The sequence below is a fragment of the Lissotriton helveticus genome, chromosome 2_2 (assembly GCF_964261635.1).
Source record: "Lissotriton helveticus chromosome 2_2, aLisHel1.1, whole genome shotgun sequence".
Lineage (NCBI taxonomy): Eukaryota > Metazoa > Chordata > Amphibia > Caudata > Salamandridae > Lissotriton > Lissotriton helveticus.
Genome location: NC_136060.1, coordinates 337,389,495 through 337,413,553, shown reverse-complemented (window position 1 = coordinate 337,413,553; position 24,059 = coordinate 337,389,495). Strand labels below are relative to the sequence as shown.

General features: G+C 40.6%; 1 protein-coding gene across 3 annotated transcripts in view; it reads left to right on the top strand.

The window, feature by feature from the left end:
• EVC2 (EvC ciliary complex subunit 2) overlaps positions 1 to 24,059 on the top strand; it is a 526,400-nt gene that overhangs the window by 425,745 nt on the left and 76,596 nt on the right. For all 3 annotated transcript variants that reach the window (XM_078678486.1, XM_078678485.1, XM_078678484.1), the window contains 2 exons: positions 4,656 to 4,743; positions 13,649 to 13,845. In XM_078678486.1, the coding sequence (XP_078534612.1) occupies positions 4,656 to 4,743; positions 13,649 to 13,845 (285 nt within the window). The remainder of the gene's footprint in view (positions 1 to 4,655; positions 4,744 to 13,648; positions 13,846 to 24,059) is intronic.

Genomic DNA, 24,059 nt, shown 5'->3' with positions numbered 1-24,059 from the left:
GGCTGTGGTCACTCCCTCAGGGGCTGCAGTCGGGGTTGGATGGGAACATATTTGCTCCATAAATCTGCTTCGAGGTGCACTTCTGGGAACATCATCTGCAGTTGGTGGGGACAGAGATGTTTCGTCTATGAGTCGGAACACATAAACAATTGGCTATTTAGTTTGATGTGAACTTTTAATTTGGCCTGGTTTTAACCCTTTTCGCACTGTGTGAATTTGTGTGCAGTGCGGCCATTTTATTGCGTGGGCGGAGTTCGGATGGCCCTCGGCTGTCCTCCGCACACACCCACCGGGACGTCGGACGGCCAGGGCCGTCCTCCGCACACAAGGGGTTAAATGTGATTTTATATTGACTTTTATATTTTTAATAATGGCTCTCTATGTACTTTGGTTTTCAAACTGTGTGATTGCCTTTTATGAATTAATTTTTAGATTTTGTAATTAACCTTGTATACATATAGTTTGACACTATTTACCATAGTGGGGAACTACACAACATATACTGGTGCAAAGACGCTTGAACCGTGGCAAGCATTTTGTAGAATTCCTGTTCTCCATATGTTGTGATGGGACTTCCATGATACATTTCAGGTCTAAGTTCTGGCAGATGTTTCCTGAGGACCAAAATAAGTACTCTTTTCACTTTTCTTTACTGTAATTTATACTCAAGCTGTTTTTGGCTTCCATAATTGTCCATGTTTATGTGATATAGTTGCATGCCTGCTGCCTACATTCCAATTAGGTCTATTTTTGGTTGTTGCCTGACTCGACTTGTGCATCCAGTTCCTTGGCTTGAGCCTCATGCTGAATCATAGAGCAGTTCTCTAATCTACTTTTGTAATGTGATCAGTGTTCCCTTCTTATCTCAATCCATCGTTTGACTCCTGTTCTGCACCTTTGAATTGCTCCCTATCATTCAGCCATTTGATGACTATATAGCTATTGCAGGTCAGTCCTGTCCCTGGCTGTCTACGTCTATTTGTACCCAACACAGCACCACATCTGAGTCTTGGTCTGCACATTTGAGCTGCCACTCTGCATTTCATATGGTCATGTGGCCTCAACAACCATGTGTACTCAACTACCATTGTAATGCAAACCTAGGTATGACTCTTCTAACTGTGTTTATTAGGGTCCTATATGCCCATTTTTAACAGTGAAAAGAAACACTGGTCCTAGAATTCAAGGAAGAGTTAGATTAACAGAATTATCAACTTATTTGAGCCTACATTAATCACCTCTGTAAATCATAAAAATAATTAAAACAAACCGATGTGCAGAAAAACCACTAGGTATTATTACAATATATTTATTTAGTCATTTAAAGGAGCAATCACTAGAGGGTCAAGAAGGTAGGAGAATGTTCTAGGGAATGTGTAAGAAAGAGTGCTCCAGTGTATATAAAGGAGTCAAGAGAGCTCAAAGTGTGTACAAAAGTAAAGGGCATATATTTACAAGACTGTACAGAACTGGTATCCAATTGGTTCAGGTGCGGTGGGGGATAGCGTTGATGTTTCGATCCGGCTTATCGGCAACCGAGGGACTTTAATACCTCAGCCATATGGATCTTGAAGGTGAAGTGACCCTCATCAATCTTGCAATGCTCTATTTGAGTCCAAAACCTGGTTACAACAATGCCTGTTGTGACCCTCATCAATCTTGCAATGGTCTATTGGAGTTCAAAACCTGGTTACAACAATGCCTGTTTGTTTTAATTATTTTCACGATTTACAGACGTTTGTGAGCTGATTAATGTAAGCCCAAATACGTTGATAATTCTGTTAATCTAACTCTTCCTTGAATAACTGGTCCAGGACCATTGTTTCTTTATAATAACCGATACCCAGGTCCAGGGACCATTTGGGAATACAAAAAAAGTCGTTAGTCGTGCACTGCTAGATTTCAGTAGGTTTACTATTTTACCGTGCTCCTGAGAATCACCCCCCACTCGGGGGTGTACATCAAATGTGTATGTTGCACTTCTGCTACTGCAGTGTGTCTCCCTGGGCACAGGTTGATTAGTGCTGTAGCTCCACCCAGTTGACAAAAAATGCTCTTCACGTTGTTCTTTGTTTTCAAATTATCATATATTTTACATATTATTTCTCCAATTCATTGCTTTACATGGATTTCTTCATAAAATGTTAAACTTAATTTCCCGTAATGCATCATGTTTGCAATACATTCGTTTATATTCGTTTATAAATTATAGTCGAGTATAAATGTAAACGCGCTGTATGTAGCTGGTGCTGCGCATTTACATTTATACTGGACTATAATTTAATGATGGCTGAGAAGATTAAAATCGAGTTATAACAGTAGCTCATAACGCGCACCCACGCGTTTAACCGTATTTTTGGTACCATTGACTAACCTCTGTGTCAGCACCCTTAACACAGCTTCACACAACCGGCACGTAGATCGGAACCGCCTATTTATTTGGTAACCTAGTCAGAGCAGCTTGTTCATAACGTTCATAACACATGCACATATTGCGTTTAGTAGTCATAAACTAACGTCGGAATCAACACCTCAATCACAGTTTAACACAATCAGCACGCAGCTCACATTTCAGCTTTATGTTATGTTTATATCGGAGTTTTGAATTTGAATTGCGTTGAGTGTGCAAACACAAACAGCCACATACTAACCATTATGGTGGAGGTTGTATTTAAGGCAAAGAACCCCAATTACTTACTTGAACCATGGTTGTATCATTTACAGATACTCCCCTGATGAAGGCATTCTATGCCAAAATACATTGGGAGATAAACGAATATATTGCAAACAAGATGCATTACGTGAAATTAAGTTTTACATTTTATGAAGAAATCCATGTAAAGCAATGAATTGGAGAAATAATATGTAAAATATATGATCATTTGAAAACAAAGAACAACGTGAAGAGCATTTGTTTGTCCATACTGGCTGGAGCTACAGCACTAATCAACCTGTGCCCAGAGAGACACACTGCAGTAGCAGAAGTGCAACTTACACCATTTGGGAATACCCCATTGCTTATAATAGCATTTTTAACAGTGGGCTCAATGATTCCAACAAATAGAAATGAAACAAGGGCTATTCATAATTTCACAACAATTTTGACCTCATTTGTACCTGAATGCTAACACCGTTTAAAGTTCTTGCATATGTCTTTTATCACAAGCCTGAAAGAGAAAGGAAGAGGATACCTTCCAGATTTTGACTGTCCCCAGTGTGCCATAATATTGGTACTTGCTACACTCATGATATTAAATGTGCAATATTTGTGTGCATTGTTGTTCCTTACTGTAATGCCTTTTATTGTTTGAGATTCATTTTCATTTGCTTCGATTTTCACTAGTACTGATCACTACCAATGTGGAACTGTATATGTAAATTCAATGAGCCTTTGGCTTAGCCCTGTTCACCACCCCCCCTCACCTATTGCATACACGAGTATGTAAATCACTATCCATCCCAGTGGGGTATATTGCTTCAAACATGATTTTTCAAAAGTGTTAATTAATTATGATGTCTTCTCGACACTGGCCTCAATCACCAACCATTTATGAGCTACATTGATGGACACCTGGACCACTTAAGACTTATTTTTTTACCTCATTCTTTTTCTTTGACTATGCACTAATTCTTCTCCAAATAGCTTTTGTGCACTAATTTTTTTTATAAAAAATCCTCTGTGATGTAAGTTTATATTTTCTGCTTGTCAAGGGATTGCATGTCGTTTTGAAAGCAATAATAAATGTAAACCAAATCGGTTTTGCCTTAATTCCTAAAAAACTATTGCCTCAAGAAATTGTTTTCTTCAACTTTTTAAATCAGTTGTTTAATGACCCTTTTCAATGCACATGAGCATAACATTGCATCAATGGCAATCATGGTCCATCCACAGTTAGAAGTGCAAAGCATCCCATACACATGCTTGCTATCTTACATGGGTCTTTTTTTCTACTGTTTTTATGAGGTTTTACATATGAACATGAGGTCACAGCAGTGCAGGCTCCCCACCTGGGGGTGTTGACAACCTACTGAAACACCATAGAGTGCATAGGAAGAACATTACCATTGGTGTATAGTCATAGCTATGTTATTGTATCATGTAGGTGGAACCATGTCTACACATCAGTTGGACTTCACTCTCAATGAACATGTATTGTTAGGAGTATCCTCCTGAAAGCTGTCCCTTCCCTAAAACTAGGGGATAACATAGGGAGGAGTGGCGGTCATAGGGGGCAAGTGCGTGAGGGTGAAACAGGGGAAGGAGCCAGGAGTCAGAGGTGAGGGTGGCTCTTGGCCCTAAAAATATTATTAGAAACTTTTTTATAGTAATATAGGCTGGTCACATCTAAAGACCGTTTTAAGGTCAACATCTAGTCATTACCACCACATACTTTCACCCTCTGACCACCCTCGTGACTTCCAAATTTGTAAGAGGAATTCAAAATATATTCTCTCAGTATTGTCTTGGTCATTGACATACATACAACATGCACCCTGTATTTCTGAAAAATAGCTCCCCCTTCACTCGTAACTCCTCACATAGCAGCTTACAGGAGGAGTATCTCCAAATCATAGATGATGCATATATTTTAAGTGTTTTGAAACAAAATAAAAATTTCGTTGTGGATTTTATTTATTTCACTGATTTGTTTCAGACTTCATGAAAAAGAATTGACTTGTGCCTTAAATGAAGACCAACTAGAAAAATTGGAAATGGAGTCCTTGGAGGCATTGCACAACGAGGTAAATATGTTTAATATGTTGTGTGTCTATATAAAGTATATATATGATGGTTAATTTTGTAATATGGTCCAATATTGCCATCAAGGGATACTGGTAATGTGATATAAACCATGAGGCCATGGTTTGTAAAAGTCTACAGAATCCTAATTAGGCAAGATAGGACGATATTACACATTAGCCATTTTGTACTTTTATATTCCTTGTTTACTTTAGCCTAGTTAACTTGTAACGATGTTTTGTCAAATTGCAGCTAAAATGTGCACTGATTGCAAATAAAATCTTAAACTTTACCTTTCATGAATAAATATTGATAAAACAAAGGCAACGGAGAGCGCCAGAATATGTATGCGATTCTGTGTCTGCAGCATTTATCGCTTTATTATGGATTTGCTGTATTTACTGCATAATTTGTCTCGAATTTTGCAAAATGTGCCCATTTCACACAAAATGTAATTTCTAGCTACAATGAATAAAACTAACAGTGCCAGAGGATGTGCTGCATAGTTTGTATTTTTATCTGCATAATTGAGAAAGCCTTGCTGCATAATTCTAGCCTCCATAATGCTACAATAAATTAGATACAATGCATATATTGGGCATTAAGCTCACAAATTCCCAAAAATTGAGAATATTCGGCTACCAGTTAGTATTTAGAATGGGCACCATTTTCGCGAGCTGTCGTGTGTCATTTAATTCATTATTTCTATAAAGGGAAAGAAATAGTGATACATATAATGTACCACAGTCGATTAGGTTGGAGGACATGGAAAATAGTGGTGGTTGAAGTAAGACACAGGTTTGTCTTTGGAGTAAAATTTGTGTGCAACAGAGACTGTAAAGTAAATAAAAAATGACAAGCTTGAAATCTAAAGTTGTAAGTGATTCATACATTTAAAAAAAGGTTTTGTTATGAGGCTTATTGTTGGCTGTGGGGCCTGTTAGGATGCATAGATCCAGTGCTTAATTTGTGAAAAAATAAGTGCCAGGGCTCTCCTCAGGAGGCCATTGCAGCTTGCACCACACATTGCCCCTGCTATGGTACCAATGATAGTAAGAATACAATTACTAACCATCACACTCATACAAGTGTGACAATTCAGACTATTTCAGACCCCTAAAGTTATAAGAATGAGTTAAGCGGCAGGTAATAAACATTTGTAATCTTTATTTAATTAATAATTAACTGCAGTTGTGATCATCTCTAAATTAGCCAGACAGTGCACCACCTTCCGGCAGACTGGCAAAAATGTTGGTGTTGACAATTAAGTGCCGGTGCCGAGCACCGGAAACCACCGGCTCAAATTAAGCACTGCATAGATCATCGTGATGCGTTTGGTCAGTCTGCAGATGAGCCCCACTGTCCACCCCTTGCTGCCACAACTGAAATGGGAGTGCAGTGGTCGGAGTTCGATGCATGCACTGGTGTGTCTAAGGCCTGGCTGAAGGCAAGGCTCTATTCCAATTCACACTGCTGTTTGCAGCAGTGGTTGGATCTACAGGCGATGAGCACATGACCTCTTCAACTGTACGTGGAAAAAGATGTGAAAAATACTTACTCTTTTAATAAAGAGTGAAGACTTCTAGGGGAAAAAAACATGGTTTGCTTTGTTAAAAATACCTCCGGGCTGGAGAAAGTGGAGATTGCTAACTTACATAAACTGAATCTTGATGAACAAATGGACAACATTAAAGCTGTGTAGAGTTGTTTGGAGCTGCATATATGATAATGATAGCAATCTTTCATAGGGGCATCAGAAATAATTATCATACATTACAGGTCCCTGGTTTATGTAGCACTGCATTTCTTGCAATAGAAGCACAGATACAAGTTATATATCCTTTGAATTCTTGTATTTGGCACCACTTACGACATTCTCAGAACATGTTCCAACCCAGCCAGACAAGACATCCCCCTCCCCTTGAAAATACAGCAGCAAGATCCTAGTCACTGACAACTGGGAATGCAATAGTAATATGAATCTGTCTTTCAAAAGCCCAGCCGATTGATTCACAAGTGTTGGCCATTATCAGAGTCTGTTTGCAAAAAGAGCCTTTTTCTTGCTAATAGTAACAAAAACATAAAAATACCTCATTATTTTTATTATTGTTATCAAGGAATTTGTGATGGCAATGCTCACCCACTGAGTCTTGTGGCATCATATTGACATTCTTGAGTAATCCCACTTTTCAGATGTCAGGATCAAAGTTATAAGATTAACAATAAGATTTTTGGTTTGAATTTTTAATCAGCATCTTGTGTAATATGGTGCTATAGTGCCATTTCTTTTCAGGTGACATTTGCACAGTACACAGCCTGCAAGGCCTTACTTTTTGTGGCTTATTATATTCTCAGAACTCCTTCAAGGTAAAATCTATGGGTTAAAAAAACACTCTCCTGGACTTTGTAGGGATATTGTAAGTCACCAAAGAGTTCAATGACCATATAAAGGAATGAGGCCAAAAGCGGAGTTCCTTTATAAGGTCATGGAACTCCGAGGTAACTTGCAATAACCTTATCATGTACTGCAGGGCATACTTTATTCATTATATTACAGCCTCAACCCATCATCTTTTCTACAATCTTAAATACATGGTACTTAAGCTGTTTCATATGAAAAAGAGATCATCGTTGGAAATATGAAGAACAAAAATCGAATCTCTGTGCAAAATTACACATTCAAAAAGCTATTAATGTTTTGCAAAAAGATATTATAATCAGTTTATTACATGTCAGTTTAAAAAAAATATAAATGCAAAGTAGCTCAGCATATGTAGAAACCTGCAGAAATATTCTATAATTACCTGAGGAGGCAATCAATAAATGTGTTGCATTAAAGATCTTCTTTCTGCTAGTCGCTGTACATTTTGAGAAATAGAGCAAAACAAAGAAAAAGCTAAATGTTGCTTTTATTCTTTAAACAGTGCTTTAATTATGCTCCATACATTGACCTGCCTTTCCCCTCCACTGCCGGCTCCAACAGCAAGCTTTTTGACATCAGAACTTAACTGTAATAAGCTATTACAGTAGAGTGGCTATGTAAGTTCCTTATAATAGGCAACTGGGTGCATCACAAGTTGCCTATTATACAGAAATCAGAGACAGGGTTTCTTCGAGGATTACTTAATCCCATGTTTTATGAGAATATATTACTCGGTTACTTGTTACATGAATCTGGATAGATATTTTGCCTCATGCACTCTTCCTACTGGATTGCATTCTGTTAGTTCAGTAGGTTATATATGCGGCAGTAGTGACTCCTGGCTATTGAAATATATTTACGTCAGTGTGCTGATCAGTTATCACTGTCAGTGTCTGCCCATCAATTGTTCCTATTACTTATCTGTTTAAGGCGATGTCTTACTAATTCTGCTGATTAGGGATAAGGCTATCATAAATTGACATCTTATTCTGTCTGATTTAACTCTGTGCTGCTCAGCATAGACAGCACATGTCTGAGGAGTACATTCTGCTGAGCTTTTAAAGGTTATCTTAAGTTTTTTTCTCGCTTCCTGTCCTTCGTGAACCATCTTATCACACTGTCATGTTGATGTGACAGTTTGGTACATTGAAAGCAGACAGGCCTGTCAAAGGCAACTGATTCCTATTTCTTTTCCAGCTTCCCTTACAGTGTATTTCCATATCAGCAGGCTAACAGACACAGCGCATTGTGCTGTTGATTTGAGGAAAAGGTTCACACAAACTTTGGTGCACTAATAAATGTATTTGGATCTTAGAAAGCATATATTTGCAAGAACAGGCCACGTTTAGGCTTCATTACAGTTTGTATCTAACAGCAATTGTCCCAGTACGATTCTAATTTGCTTCTTTGTCTTGGGAAGCATGCAGTCATATAGTTATCGGTGCCACTGGTGTTTAATTTCCAGTTGAGCTTTAATAGATTGTTAGGAAAGAGTATGACCCTATCAGCATGTTTAAATTCATATTTTAAAGTGAATGCCAATCAATGAGTTATTAATTAGGAAGGGGTACTGGTACCTACTTAAATAAAACATAAACCAGTTAGGTCACAGCACAGGTCTAGGAGAATATCTGTTCTACCTTTGGTTGCAATGGAAAAAGCAACATGCAGTTCCCCAGAGAAATGAGTGTGAGGTACAAGCAGTTCCAAACATAATTACAGTTAAAAAATCAAGCCCGTACAATAGCCAAACTACTTTAAAATGCATTTTAAAAGGCAAACAAACAGATAGGGGCCTATTCACAAACTGCATTTTGTAGTACATGAAGTAGAGCTATAGTAGTAATGCTGACATAATACAAAATGCTATTCAGAAACCGACGGCCAGAAGTCACCATCTACTCCTCTGCTCTCTTTTATGTACAGAAATCTGTAACGGTGGCAGATATTTCTGAACTCTTAAGCACAGGTTTTCAGTAGTACATGTGGGAGGGACAATGAGTGGCTGGAAAATGGGGAATACTTACTACAAAATGAGTGAGGTCTAGCGTAATGTATGGAGAGGTTTAGGGAGGGAAAACACCCAACCTGCAAGTGGTAGGCCCATTACTATTCATAAACTACACTTTTAAAGTGACCACACCCCCAGAAGTGATAAAATAGTAGCAATAGTAGTTGGAGTAGGTTAATGTATGGCATTTTCACACACTGCAATTCTCTCAACTAGATTATGCCCTATTGGAAAATGTTTTAACATATACAATTATTTATACATTAAAAGTGTGTGTACCTTATTATCGATTGATCTAGATTTATTTATTTTGCAAAATTATATATGATAAACTTTATTAGTTTCTTCAATGCTTTCCAAAGGAAGATATGTGTTACAGTGATGGAGCTCCCTGTACGCATGTAAAAGGTTACTAGTAGTAACTTTACACTAATAAATCCTCATGTAGGAGGTCCCTTGTGAATGGAGACATGCAAGTCTGTACTGGGGTATAAATCGACACTTGGAAATGGTGAATAGCAGAAAAGTGTAGCTTTACACTTAGGTGCTTTAGTAGTTTTACACATGTAAATCTACACATATAAATCTATCTTTGTGATTCAGGCCCAAAATCTGATAAAGGGAACTGGGGATATGGATTTTTCAAGTTTTAAAGCAAAAGTGCCAAAATTGTTATAGTGGTAATTGCAAGTCACATATCATGGCTGTAGGAAATGGCTATCATTTGCCATATCTGCTTTGCTGGTTTTAGAACTCTGTGTACTTTAGTCCTGCTAACCAAGAGTAAATGTGCTCCTCCAATAAACATGTTTAAATTTGCTTTTCCTCTTTGGCACATTTATATTGCCTATATGTTTCCAGTATATGGTGTAGAAAATGCACCCAGGGCCTGGAAGTTAAATGCCAAGCACCTATTGTACCATCCACAGAGTGTGCCTAGAAAACAGGACTTTAAACCTACTCTTGTAGTCTGACTGCTAAAATGTAATACCTGCATTGTGACATTTAAAAATAACTCTCTTTGACTGGCAAAGACCTCAGTTTTCAATAATAATATGTGACCCGCATGTTGGCTGTGTAGCCCACATAATATTTAAAAGAGCGACATGTAGGAAATTAATGTCACCATGGCCCTGCAGTGACAAGGCTCCTGAAACTATGTTCACTTTTGCAGACTATACAGAAAATTGGAGTGCAAATTAAAATATTAATATTGCTACCTCTGGTTTGGGACCAGGTAGAAGTAAAAATAACCTACTATTTTTAATAGTTATTAAAAATGCAATTCAATGGTGAAGTCACGTTCACCGTTCTTGAAGCTCGTGGAAGCAGATTTGCATTAGTTCTCCAACAGCTGTCTAGCCTGTGCTTAGGCTACCCTTTCCTTCCGACCTAAGGGGAGTTACTGATTGACCCAAAGGGTAAGATCTTTGATCCAGTACGCATTATGAGTTGTAAGTCCTAAAACAAGTCTTTTCATTGTTTTTTTCATGTTTGTCCACCTGCCTGGCCTGTTTGTTTGTTTGTGCACTTTTCAAGTTGCGGCGACTTGTCAGCGCCAATAATAGCATGATCATGTCTACCATTAGGAGACTTGAGATAAGTGTGCAAAACTTGAGGAGCACCTTACCGTGTATTATTAAAACAGATTTGCCTCATGGCTTCTATATTCTTTGTTTTATCTAGGTTGGACTATCATTTTATAAAGATATTTTCCTATAGGGGAGTAGCTGGCACTACACCTCACATCCTAGGCGGGGGTAGGGATCTTTTCTAAATCACAGAGGATCCTGCTAGATCATTAGGCATGAAACATGTCAACCTGATTGAACCCATTCAATCAATCTATCTTAGCCCATTGAGTCCTTATGATAGCCTCCCTTCATTAGTTTTAACCTTGCCAAGCCTCCCTTCCTTTGTTTTAACCCTGCCAAGGGAACCACCTGTGGCGGCTAGCAGATAACGGGGGTGGTGGGGCAGGGAAGGATGGCGGGGGGACAAAAAAATCCAAAATAAACACTTACCTCCTCACAACTGCCATCTCTCCTCCATTGTTGCTTCTCTTCCTGGTGTGTCACAGAAGCAGAAGGCACACAAGCTAACCTAAGCCGATCACAATGCTGCAATGCAGCGTTGCGATTGGTCTGAGCACCATGGTTTGATGCTCAAATGGGGACCGGGAGTCTGTACATGTTCTCCACTCAGGCTGTGTATTATAGCCTGGTGGAGAACATGCTAGGTGCACATGATTGTTTGGCTGGCCCAAGTTGGCCGGCCAAACTGCCATACGCACTTATTGTGCACAAACCACTCCTCCTAGGCTCCGATGCTAGCCCCACACTGCCCTTACCCAGCTCCATAGCTACGAAAAATAAAATGATAATAACGATGTTATTATCAATTTATTATTCATTTTTCCTGCCTTGAGAACAGTGAGGCAACACTTCGTGGAGATGCCGCCCCTTGTAACCAGCAGAGAAAATGAATTATATCATCTGAAGCGCGTTTCAGAAATCGTGTAACAGTGCTGCAGTCAAAGTCAGCTGTTATGTTAGCTAGCTGACGTAGGAAGTCTCGCACCAGCTCTTGGGTTAAGATTTGTTAACAGTGAGGAAACTTCCTGAAGCTCACGTAGGGTCTGGAGCGTTAGCACACGCACACGGTCATGCACTTCTGCTCGAGACACAAACGTTGTTGCAGTGTATTCGCACTTGTGCAGGGCTTGGCACCAGAGCTCGGGAGGAGACACAACCCTTGAGTTTGAGGGTCACAGTCACCAAAATTAAAATTACAAAAACGTTGTCTCTACTCACGGACCCAGCGGGGAAACCAGAGGAGCGATGGTGAAAGTCTCCGGAGTAGTAGGGCACAAACGAGGAGTACAAACGAGCAAAGGGGAGTCACTGCAGCAGAAATTACACGAGTGTGGAGAATTCTCCCCTGCGCCCAGCTCGTATCTTGAAGTTGCTCGAGCAGATCACACAACAGGACTCAAAATAAGATAAACATGATGTGTTGAGGTCTTCCAGTGTAGAGTAGAAATCCAGCACACGTAGGGTTTGAATCTTTTTCCATGCGTTGCCAAATGTAATGAAGTGCAGCCTTCCAGTAGTAATAAATCCGGTAGCAGGTTTATTAAGTACAAAGGAGTACATAAGACCTCATTCAGCATCAAAGTCCTGCAACTGTTCACTGAACTGCTGCTTACAATCAATTCATAAGATGCTGGTTCCACATTCTAAACAGTGTAGCCTAGTAACATGAATAACATTCTAATGCAGGGAGATAAGTGAGAACAATGCAGACTGGTGCAGTGACCCGAAACACTAAACTCTGACAGTTTGTATCTGTGCTGAGGAGATTCTGTTAGTGAAAGAGACAGCAAGGGTTTCAAGCCATACATCAGTCTTTTCATGAAGGCACAAAAGCCTCCGTTTGAAGAAGGAGAAGCCATCTCCCTACAGGTGAGTGTAGTTTGTTGCAGCCCCCTTGCCCCATGCGTAGGGTGATGATTGGTGGGTCCTTCGGGCCCTTGTGAACCCCTTAAGGGCCCTCCTTGAGGAGAACTAACTGTGCACCAACTCTATGCAGTGGGCTGCCTTGCCCCCACAGTGTCATTGTCCTGCACCAGCATAATCCTTGTTTAAGGGGGTTTGCACAAGCATCTGTAGCCTCACCTAAGATACTAAAGTGACCCATGAAACAAATCCCTGTTGTAACCCCATGGCACGTCCTGTAATATGGCCCCTGGTGGCTATAAACCCGGTGCTATTCTAACACTTTATTTACATCAATTAGACAATTGGGTTAGGGCCCGCTGTAAGGGTATTTAATGGTCACTGTGCGGACTAACTAAGCTGTTTGCCCTCTTACATCCACTCCCTACTGCCCTTTCAATAAGGGCAAAGGGAACATATGGGATGTTACAAAATTCAGATTACTTTGGAAAGGAACAGACACCAGGGAAATGAACAAACACACCTTAGTGCGAAACACTGTACATAACATTTCAGTATTGTAAAGTTGTAAAAAGAAAATCCTATTTAAACTGAGTTCACCTAATGCCAATCTTGCCATTTATCTTATCCAGCACTCCCAGAGTGGCTGCAGCCATCAGATGCCAGTTTTTGAAGGGTGCAGCCGCCCACTGGTGCCTCTCCAACTATTACTGCAGGCAGAAGGGGGTGTGGCTTTGGGTATGGAATAAGCAGTAAGAGAGGTGAGAGAAAAAAATAGAGATGAGTGAAGAGAGCAGAAAGAAAGACGGGAAGAAGGGGGCAAAAGGAGAGGAGAATGTATGAATGAAAAGGAAAAGAGAAGGGGGTAGGGTTTAAACATTTGAGTCGGGCTGCTTTTGGTTGCCTATCTGGAATGTTCACACTAAATATTATCAATTTTACACTTTCAAAACTGTTTATATTTTCATTCTTTCTAATATTTTTTAATCAAGTGCGTTTGCAATTCTTTCTTCTAGGAGCTGAGGATGGTTTCTTACTTAACAAAACGGGCCAAGGTACCAGTGGAAATGATATACAAGGTCCTGAACTTACTGCTGCCTTCTAGTTCAGAGCAAGAAATACTTTCTGTTCTGAATTCAATCCTTCATAAATATTCAGATGGTAACCCAGAACCAGATGACAGCGGAGAAGAAACTGATGGCTGTAGAAAGCGGTAAATGCTTGATAATTTTAGCACCAAAATGCAATTGAAATGTATTCCTTTGGCGAATGATATATACAGTAGAGAGATACGAGCAAATGTGAATACGCATGCTAATGTAATGTAAAGAAATGAATTCGTTTCGTACTGATTATCTAATTCCTTTCCATTAGGAAGGGAAAAATTAATTTCTTGGTGGCCCTGAAATGGCTGACTTGTGAGTAATTGTCATTCCGTGGATCAGCATGGGATCATAGTGTGTGTTCGCTCTATTGACTCCTCTGGATCTGACTGGACTGGCGGTTGTGGGGCAGAGTATTAAGGTGAGCTGTTGCTGTGGTCCCACACAACCTGCCGAAGAGGGTCCAGTAAGGCAGACACATTTATCTCGAAGGGTAACCTCGGCTTAGTGCTGGTAGCTTTGCCTCACACGATATGCGAGATGTTTTGTGTAATACACCAGCCAAACTAACAATTAGTAAAAGAAATAAAGAACTTAAAGGCCCAAACAAAGTTCCAAATTGAATGTTACAGAAATTAGTCGCAAATATTCGCACAGCCAAACACCAAAGGACTCATGTAGAACATATGGATGTAGAGTTATTGGCTTTGCCAATGCTTCCTTTATTATTTCTATCATTTATGGCAAAACAATGAAAAAAGCCAACTGTGAGTTGGTACACGTGTCCACACAGACAGTCGCCATTGTCCTTTGGTTTTTGTTATACTGTATCATAAATCTATCCCATATGGCTGATGTGTGCACATGCATTCACAATCATGGTGGCCAACTAAAAGTGGGTTTTGTGGTAAAGCATAAAAAAATGAATAGCAAATAAGGTGCGGCCAAGTAACAGTATGCTTCTTCTGGGCACTTACAAGAACAAAAATAGCTGAAGAAATAAATAAAAAAACAGCTTAGAGTGTTGCTTCACAAAACTTTCCTGAAGGCAATCTATTATCCATAACATATAATGACACCAGTAATATCAGTGATGATATGTTTTGTTCTCCCATGTGCATTATAACATATGATTTGCTATCCAAACTCTAAAAATGATAATATTCTGCTGTTATGGACATCTGTGCAACAATAACCTCCAAGGCACTGCTCATGACATAACTATTTAGATCACTGGTACGTCATGCAATGCAACGGGCACATAGCTTGTGACATTTTGCCACTCCGTATAGCTCACGCGGTGCTTTGCATCCATCTATCCCCTTGCATACTAAATGGCTGGACACAGAGCATTTGGGGAGGCATGGTCTTGCCCACGCTACATAGAGGTGCATAGTACACTATTCCAAAGGACACTCAGGAAGGCCATGGTTTCTGTGTTATTTGTACATGGCATGCCCATGCATACTACAAACAGTGACTTAAAGTTCATTCTCATGCGGCACACAGAGTTCATGACATTCAGCTGTGCCGCATGTGCTTGCTAAAGACTGCAGTATATTGGTTACATAAGTCATGACCTACATAATTAATGATCTCTTGTTGCGGTTACATGTCATGCCTTTAGTGATACCATCGGTGATGCCATTGTGAGAACCACTGCAGTTATTTAGTTGTTGTGAGCTTCGCAACACTAACTTGATGTGGTGCCATAATAATGTAGTCCGAATAAAGTGTGACATAAAGTTTGTATCCTAAACCTTGTTTACAAAAATGTATCCCCTTAGGGGTAATTACCCGAAATGAGATAATATTTCTGTAAATTATATATCCTGATATTCTAAAGCCTAGCTCTATACCAATGCACAGTCAACACTATTGGTGAAATAACACATTATGATAACATTGACAGAAGCAATGACATATTTAATTTTAATGCATTTGTACAGGTGATGTAGAACTATCCCCCACCCCCTTGTAAATAATCTATCGTGGAGAATGTCTCTTTCAGTGACCATATATATTTATATATTCCAACAACAGTTGCCTGTGTAAGAAGGGAGCCTCTCACGGAGATATAAACGTATCCACAAATTATTCAAAGCAGAAAGCAGCGTGAGAAAACCAAGGTTGCAGCAAAATTGAAAGTCCTGCCTAACGCGTTTCATGCGAAAAGCACTTCCTCAAAGGCGCTGGACTATACCGGAAATGGCCGGCAATGTTCGGTACCACTTTTAATGTCATGAAGTCCCGCCCATAATGGCGCGGCCACCCTGTGGCTTCATGGTACTTGTGGTACCAGTCCGTCACAAGTGTGCTGTCGTAACCATCTTCACTTCAAAAATTAAATCCCCAGTGGGTTGAGCAGCCACGTTATCTTTGACGCTGCTTAATTCATTCCACCACAAACCGGCATCTTCTACCTTTGCAGGGACGTCGATTGGCGTCTCTGCAGGAGGGCTGTACACAGCCCCGGGGCTCCACTTTGCGGCTCAGGCCACAAGTACCATGAAGTTGGTATTCTCACGCTGCTTTCTGCTTTGAATAAATGAGCTGGGCTGTTGTAATTCAAAGCGAGCCTATGAATAAGATGCTGGAATGCATCGAAACGCGCCAGGCAGTGAAGTTTGTTTTGGAAGGTGAAGGAGAGCACAACGTGAAAACCGGATGGTTCGCCTGTTGCTGAGTGCTCTCCTAAAGCGGTGGGCGTTTTGGTGGAAAAAATATCGCACGGCAAGGGTAATCTAGAAGCACCATCTCTAGAGAATCACAGAGAGGCTGAGTTTGGGAAACCATTTCCGAGACTAACACAGCGCAACAAGGCAAGAATAGAAGAACTCTCCATGCCAACCAAAGTCCTACAATGGAAGAAAGATGCTTTTAATGTGCAATTACAAACAGTAACCCACTGTGGGGAAATAATGCTCTAAACATGACTACATGTCCAAGCATGCCAATTAATGAGCCACACCCACTACGGGTAATGAAATAAATATATATGGCATGCGTAATGAGCTTGGACTGTTGTCATTCAAAGCGAGCCAATGAATAAGATGCTGGAATGCATCGAAACGCGTCAGGCACTGAAGTTTGTTTTGGAAGGTGAAGGAGAGCACAACGTGAAAACCGGATGGTTTGCCTGTTGCTGAGTGCTCTTCTAAAGCTTATTTATTTAATTGATTTCTGTAGAGCTTACACTTAAGCACTTTAAACATATTGACAATATAGTGCAATGCATTTCTTTGAAGCAGTGTCTGCATTATTTTTGGGCTTGTCAAATGATCACCATCGAGAGATTTATGGATTTGGCTCGCCAAACTTTATTCAGCAGCTTCATTAAGAATGCTAATTTGAACACGCATCAACATTTCTCCATATCCTCAGTTGACAGCCTTATGCATGTTTTGTATCACTTTAATGTACTGGAAATGCAACCAAATATTGACATTTCCAATATTACAAAAATTTCTGTTAACCTGAAACAGCTCCTCATTCAATTTTTTCACAATGGCTTCCCAGTTGGTGGCTTGATAGCTTGTTCCATGGCAATTACAACCTAATTCATGACTACCTGTGCCTCCGACTAAAACATGAACGGAAATTTTTTATGATATTATTTATGTATATGTACTTTCTATGGAAGGTATATTTTTAATTATTGATGTATGATACATGTATTTTTTTATGTGACTGTAATAAATTTTGTTAAGACTTTGAAACTGTTCAACTTTAGTGCTGGTCCTTTCATTAGAATTACTGCCTAGGTAGTTTGTTCCACAGATTTATTCCCTGACCTAGGGGTTGATCGTCATTTGTTTTAACAGGGAACCCTTGTTATTTACAAGTCTTTTGCTACTTTGACAGCAGACTCAAAACTCGAATGTCATACTGTCCGATCAGCTCTTTCATATCTCTCTATGATTTTAAAAGCTATAACAAAGCTACACAATAGAACTCTCTCTTATCTGCAGTCGCACAATAAAGGCAACCATCATTGATGATTTTTGGTTTCCTATGTTTTACCAAGATGAACTGCAGTGGCTGTTAAACTTTTGATTTCTGTACACCCCCACTTAATTAAATATTGGAACCCTGAGACCCCTATTGAGTCATTCTTGGAAGTAGGGAACCCCGGCTTAAGCACTTTCTATTAATTGAAACGCAAAACCATACACAAAAAATAAACTAAAAATTATCAAATAAATACATAAATGATTAAATATTTTGTTTAGTTCACAAACAAATATAACAAAATATAAATTTTAATAGGGAGGTGTTAGAAATTGGACCTATAGTTGGCAGAGGTGTGTACCTTGTCCAAGTAGGGACCACAATCCAAGTAAGGGTAATCTAGATACACAATAAGAGATAACCTATGCTCACTCTTTGGTAGCTTGGCACAGAGCAGTCAGGCGTATCTAAAGATGCAATGTGTAAAGTATTTGTGACACACACACACACACACATTCACAGTCACACACTTTTGAATAAAACAAGACCAAAACAACAACATTCAAATAAGTAGAACACAAATTATTCATTCTTAAAAAATAAATCATAAAGTAATGCTTAGAAGTCAAGAGCGCTAAGGGATTATTAGGTCATGTTGGACCAGGGCAAATCCAAAGTTCAGGCTGATAACAATGGAGGGCAGACCGGCTACAGGACTCACGCATGTCATGCTGAGATAGCACCTTGGATGAAGCAAAGTGTCGACATCGAAGTCTGGAAGCGCCGGCGCCGATCCGCACAGGCAATGAAAAACCTCTTTATGAAGCAGATATTGTGTCGTCGTCGAGCCACGCAGTCTGTCATGGCAATGTCTTTGATCGGCTCCTGTGTAGGAGTTGAGCGGCTGTGCATCAGTTCCGATCAGCTCTAAGTCATCATTGCATCGATTTTGATGGTTCTGGACTGCAGAAATCAACTTTCAGGGGCCCTTGACTGGATTGGCACCCCTTTTCAGGGCAGGACTAACAGATGACAGAGTCCAGGTGATGTTGCATAGTTGAAGGTAGTCTTTGATGGCTCTGTGACTTCAGAGCAGGGGGCAAGCCAGCAAGTCCTTGTAGTCACTCAGGGTTCAAGTGAGATGGGTCCAGTCTTCGGCCTCAGCAGAACAGAGATCAGCTGGTAGCAGGGCAGCTCAGCAAAGCAGAAAGCAGTTCCTTCATATCATCAGTCAAGCAAAACGGCAGACCTTGTGGCAGCTCAGTCTTTACTCCTTGGCGAGTTCTTTATACGTCCTGTAGTGTACTGTCTTGTTAGGGTCAGAGCCCCAGTACTTATACCCAGTTGTGCCTTTTGTAGTGTCCGTTACTTCATATCAAGTGGGTGAAGTGCTTTGATCTCCCTTTTATCCCAGCCCTAGCTCCAGCCTATCAGTAGATGGGAATCAGCCATTTGTGTGGGAGAAAGGACACTGCCTAGTCAGGTGTAAGTGTCTGCTTACCCTCCCTCTTCCTGCAGAGGAAGAGCTATGAGAATGTAGATGAATGCAGTTGAGTTCTCTGTCACATCCACCCTTCCTGTGTTTGTGGCTGTCTAGAGGGAGTGCACAAAGTGTAGCTGTCACCCATCCCAGACGTGTATTGGAGATGGGCTGCAAGCCCCACAGAGCAGTAAGAGCAAAGAAATGTCCACTTTCTAAAAGTGCATTTCCAAAACAGTAATGTTAAATGCAACTTTACCAGTAATCACATTTTTGTATTGTATATGATCAATTCCAACCTTTACAAAAATGCACTGTACCATTTATATAAAAGGAAAGAAAAAAGGTATAAAAAGATCAACTTCACCAGTAAGGAGGATTGATCATTGCCATTCCCAAGATATGAACCATGATTCAGATACTCCTTTCTAATCAGGGATCAAAGCTTTAAAGTGTTTTAAGGAATTCCCAATTTTAGCCAATGAGAGGAGTAGACTTCATAGTAGTGAAAAACAAATGTAGCTGTTAGTCACTACCAGGACATGTAAAACTTTAAATGTACTTGTCCTACCTTATTAGTTACACTGCACCCTGCCCTTCGGGCTACCAAGGGCCTACCATAGGGGTGACTTCTGTGTAATGAAGGGCGAGTTAAAAGCTTGGCAAGTGGTTTTAAATGCCAAGTTGAAGTGACAGTAATCAGCATGCACAGGCTTTGCAATGGCAGGCCTCGGACAGGTTTGAAAGGCTACTTGTGTGCATGGCACAATCAGTGCTGCAGGCAAAAAGGTTAGGGGAAGATCACCCTAAGGATGACCGGTCTAACATAAGATTGGAGCTTTTCTAAATTCAATTGAGACCTTTAATGATCCACGTTATACTCTGTTTTATGCACTTGCTTTGCTCTCATGAATCAATCTGAGGATATTACCTTAATTTTCAAATTACTTCACATTTACAGAAAGTTTTTAAATTTTCAATTGTACGTTTTACCTCCTTAGTTATATAGGCTTTATTAATCTGTTAATATCGTCTAATTTACTAACCAACTGTTGACCCCCCTAAATAGACTTTGCAGACCCCCCATGAGTCTCTGGACCTCAGGTTGAGAACCACTTTGCTACAGTAAAGTAACCAGCTTCCTCATCAGTTGGTACTCCTTTAGAGTATGTGTTGCATGGTACTGCCTGTAAGAGACATACGTTTTCTAAGGATGGGCTCTTTTTTAGGTAGTAAGTACCTATCATTTAAGTGTTCACTATTTCGAGGCCTTCCCTTTCTAGCCTCCATATCTGCAAAAGATTTATAAAGACATTAATTATTCTTTACTACAGTACATCGTCACCCTTGCCACAGACCATTTGCAGGAGTTCTCTGGCAGACATTTTGGAGCCTTATACCAAACTTGACAGTGTGAAGCATTTTGTGGTTCAGAATTGCGAATTCACTCTTAAGCAAAAAAAATCCATGACATATTCTGTCTGTAATGTGGATTTTCTGAATAAAAGCACCAGCTTAATACTCTAATACCAGCTGCAGCTCCTCCAGAGGAGCGTCACCCCCTCTGCTGCCAGTGCAGCAGACACACACATTAATAAAATGGTAATAAATACTATTTTATTAATGCATTTAAGGCTTGCGTTGTTACAGCTCGAAAGCAGGGGGCAGGGCTGATCAGTGCGATTGCACTGGTAATGAAGCCCCCGGCCAATGCGCAGGTCAGATTGGCCGGCTGCCTACAGCCGCTCAATCTGACCCTGCGCACTTCAGAGCATGCAATCCCAAGGCTGAGAAACAGCCGAGGGATTGCAGCCGCAGGCCCCCAGCCTCAAAATGAGTGCAGGGTTAGCCTGCTCCAGCCAATCCTAGAGCTGCAGCACAGCTCCAGGATTGGCTGGTTTTGCGTTGTCCGCATGCAGAAGTCCTTCCCTTTCCGCCTGAATTCAGCCGAGGAGAGCCAGGTGCTAGGAGACCGCATCCAGAGCCTGCAGCAGTGAGCAGGGCCGGACTGAGAACGAAAACCGGCCCTGGCAAAGTGCTCGGCCGGCCCCCTGGGGGTGCGACCGAGCTATTCTGCAAAAACGGCCCTGTAACAAAAACGCCCCCCAGGGCCCAAAACCGGCCCCCACCCTTGCGGCGCACCGGGGGATTGCCCGGTGCCCGCAACGGCCAGTCCGGGCCTGGCAGTGAGGGCATGGAAATGAGCGTCACGCGGCAGGTAAGTTCTTGGTATTTTCTTTAATGTGTGTTGTTTGTTTTAACACCCACCTCCCTGTCGTCTCCCCGACCCACACACTAGCCACTACTGTCTGCTACTGACATTTCGTCTTGACATTGATAACGCACTCCTGCACCATGGGTAAACACCATGCCTCTAAGCCCTTTTTCCGTACACTGAGTTCCCATTCTGCTTACTGCATTTGGTGAATCCCTAGAGCACCTCGCTTTTCTCCCTCGCCATTACATCTCTTGAGTGCAGTGGGTGGATTCTAAACTGATTGCATATTTCTTCTATTCATCCCTCTCCGCCTTTTCTAACTGTTCACTTCAATCGTTTTTCTTTGTCCTCACTGCTGTCAACAGACTATGCCTACATCTGCTTAGTAATTTCAGTTTTTTTTCAAGTACAGCAATGCCTTCTTTTATTTTTCTAAACCAAACATTTTCGACAGACCCTTTTGTCTTTTGGCTGTGCACCATTTGTCAATACTATAATCAGTTCTGCTACTAGGCGTCCAGCTCCTAATGTTTCACGATTCTTATTTAAATATGAGAGGTATCTAAACAACCTTCCCACTCAAGCCCTTCAGATAGAAGCTTTCATCAGCATTCAGATGCTTGAGTTTAGTGGTACCTCCTCAATCTCCATATTGTTGTAAATTACCATATGCGCATGTAGCAATCATTGTGTATTGCAATATAGTACTTCCAGGAGATGTAATATTCTATCCTCTGCAGTGAGGAACAGGACAGTCCAACCATTGCCTTTGCTCACTGTCCTCTATTTTATATTTGAGATCCCCTAGTTTGCACGTTGTACCACCTATTACAGCACAAACACTTCTTGTCCACCTTTCCTGCAGTCTTTGACACAAACATAGCTATTCCTCTCTTATAATAATGCTTACCTTCTCTAAACTAAGTGCTGTCGAATTTGGTTTACACTGTTTCAGTCTTTCTCTTTCTGTTTCTCTGGTCTTCCGAAATATTTCAGTTGTATATTAAGACACTTTTTCCAACTGCAGGACATTTCTTCTCAGAAGAGACCTTTTAGTTTTCCAGAGTAGGAGCTGGACTTTCTGCATCGTACAGCTGTTGCACAAAACATCACATTCTCAACTGGTGAACCGACAAGATTCTAATGTCGTGAATTGTGCTGTCACAAACCTTTCTGAAAAACATTCCAGCGTGTGGCCCTTAGGTTTTGACGGTATTGTCACTGCACATGGATCTAATTTTTGAAGGATTTCTATTTTTTGCTTGACACTAGCCAGTGCATACTCATTTGGAAACAGACTTTATTGCTATTTTGTCGAATATTCCTTACTATTGTTCCACTTCTGGTGCCTCTTTTGGAGGAACACTTTTTTATTTATCAAATATGTTTCCATTTATTACTTAATAGCTTTGGACATTTGTGACAAAAGCATACTGCAGTATATTCCTTGATCTTTCTTCTTTGTAGTATGCGTCCATGTTGGAGATGTGTTCTCTTTTGAATGCATCACTAAAGTTCAATGACTTTATGGGTCTTCCATGATTCCTTGGTCAGGTTGTACCTTTCATCCTATTCAAAAGCAAGATGAAAAAGGCCCTTTAAATATTGGAAGCTTTCTCTACAGTGGCTTCCATAAATTATTTTTTCGTCTTAGATTGCCAAGTTTTGATCTGCAAAATAATTTCTGCATCTATTTTTTGCTCTTCTGCACTGCTCATGCTGTTTGTTGTTTCTGGTTTTGTTTTGAGTTTCTAATTTAATAAATTGTTATTCTTTTCTGGCTTCCATAGTTCGAACTTCTTTCACTGTTCCTGTGTGTGCCTTTTTGTGCTGTGTTTGTCCTTATCGTTTTGTCACCTGATACAGAAGTCGAATAATTGGCAATAAACAATGGCTCCACTCTCTCTAACTGTACTTGTGTCCTTATTTTCGTACCGTATTTAAACTGCCTGCATTCCTTTTGATTGTTTTTGTAGCCATCTTGTCTTATGCTTTATCTCAAAATGTATAACTGAAAGGGCGAGATTTTGATCGATACCTCATCACTATTGATCCAAACCTCGATCTGGTCGACTGAACCTTTGTTGCCTGTCTTGGAGGATGAAAGTGCCCCTGTACCAAACCAGTTCACCCAATAAAGGACTCTGCTCCCAAAGATCACAAACAACTTCTAGCTTTCAAAAGTTTATTGTAAAGATATGATAAGCTGCAAATACAGGCATCTCAGAATGAGATTCACGAGATACACAGGTCCAATTACATACATGTGCTCTCGGAAAGCCCTCAGACGAGCAACGGAAATCACTAACACAAGTTCTAAGAATAATAAAGCTATCAGCATTGACGCATATCTCTCCTTCATTTAAGTTGGAGGAAAACGCACAGGTTAGGCTGTCCCTACCCTGCTCTAGATGGTATCCCTACTTAACCAAGTCCCAACCTAACAAAGGTGTCAGCAGTGAATGACCCCCAAGGGAAGTCACTCACTCTAAGTCTCTTGGTGAAAACCTATAGTTCTCCAGTCATGACCCCTCTCTGCCTACCCATCCGCTCTCTAAAGGGTCCTCAGGCATCTGCTCTAACTCCACCCAGGGGTGCTGTTCCTAATACAAAACAGTCAACAACATTTGAGACGCCCCTCGCAAGACGCCTCTCACGTGGTGTAGCTTCTGGCT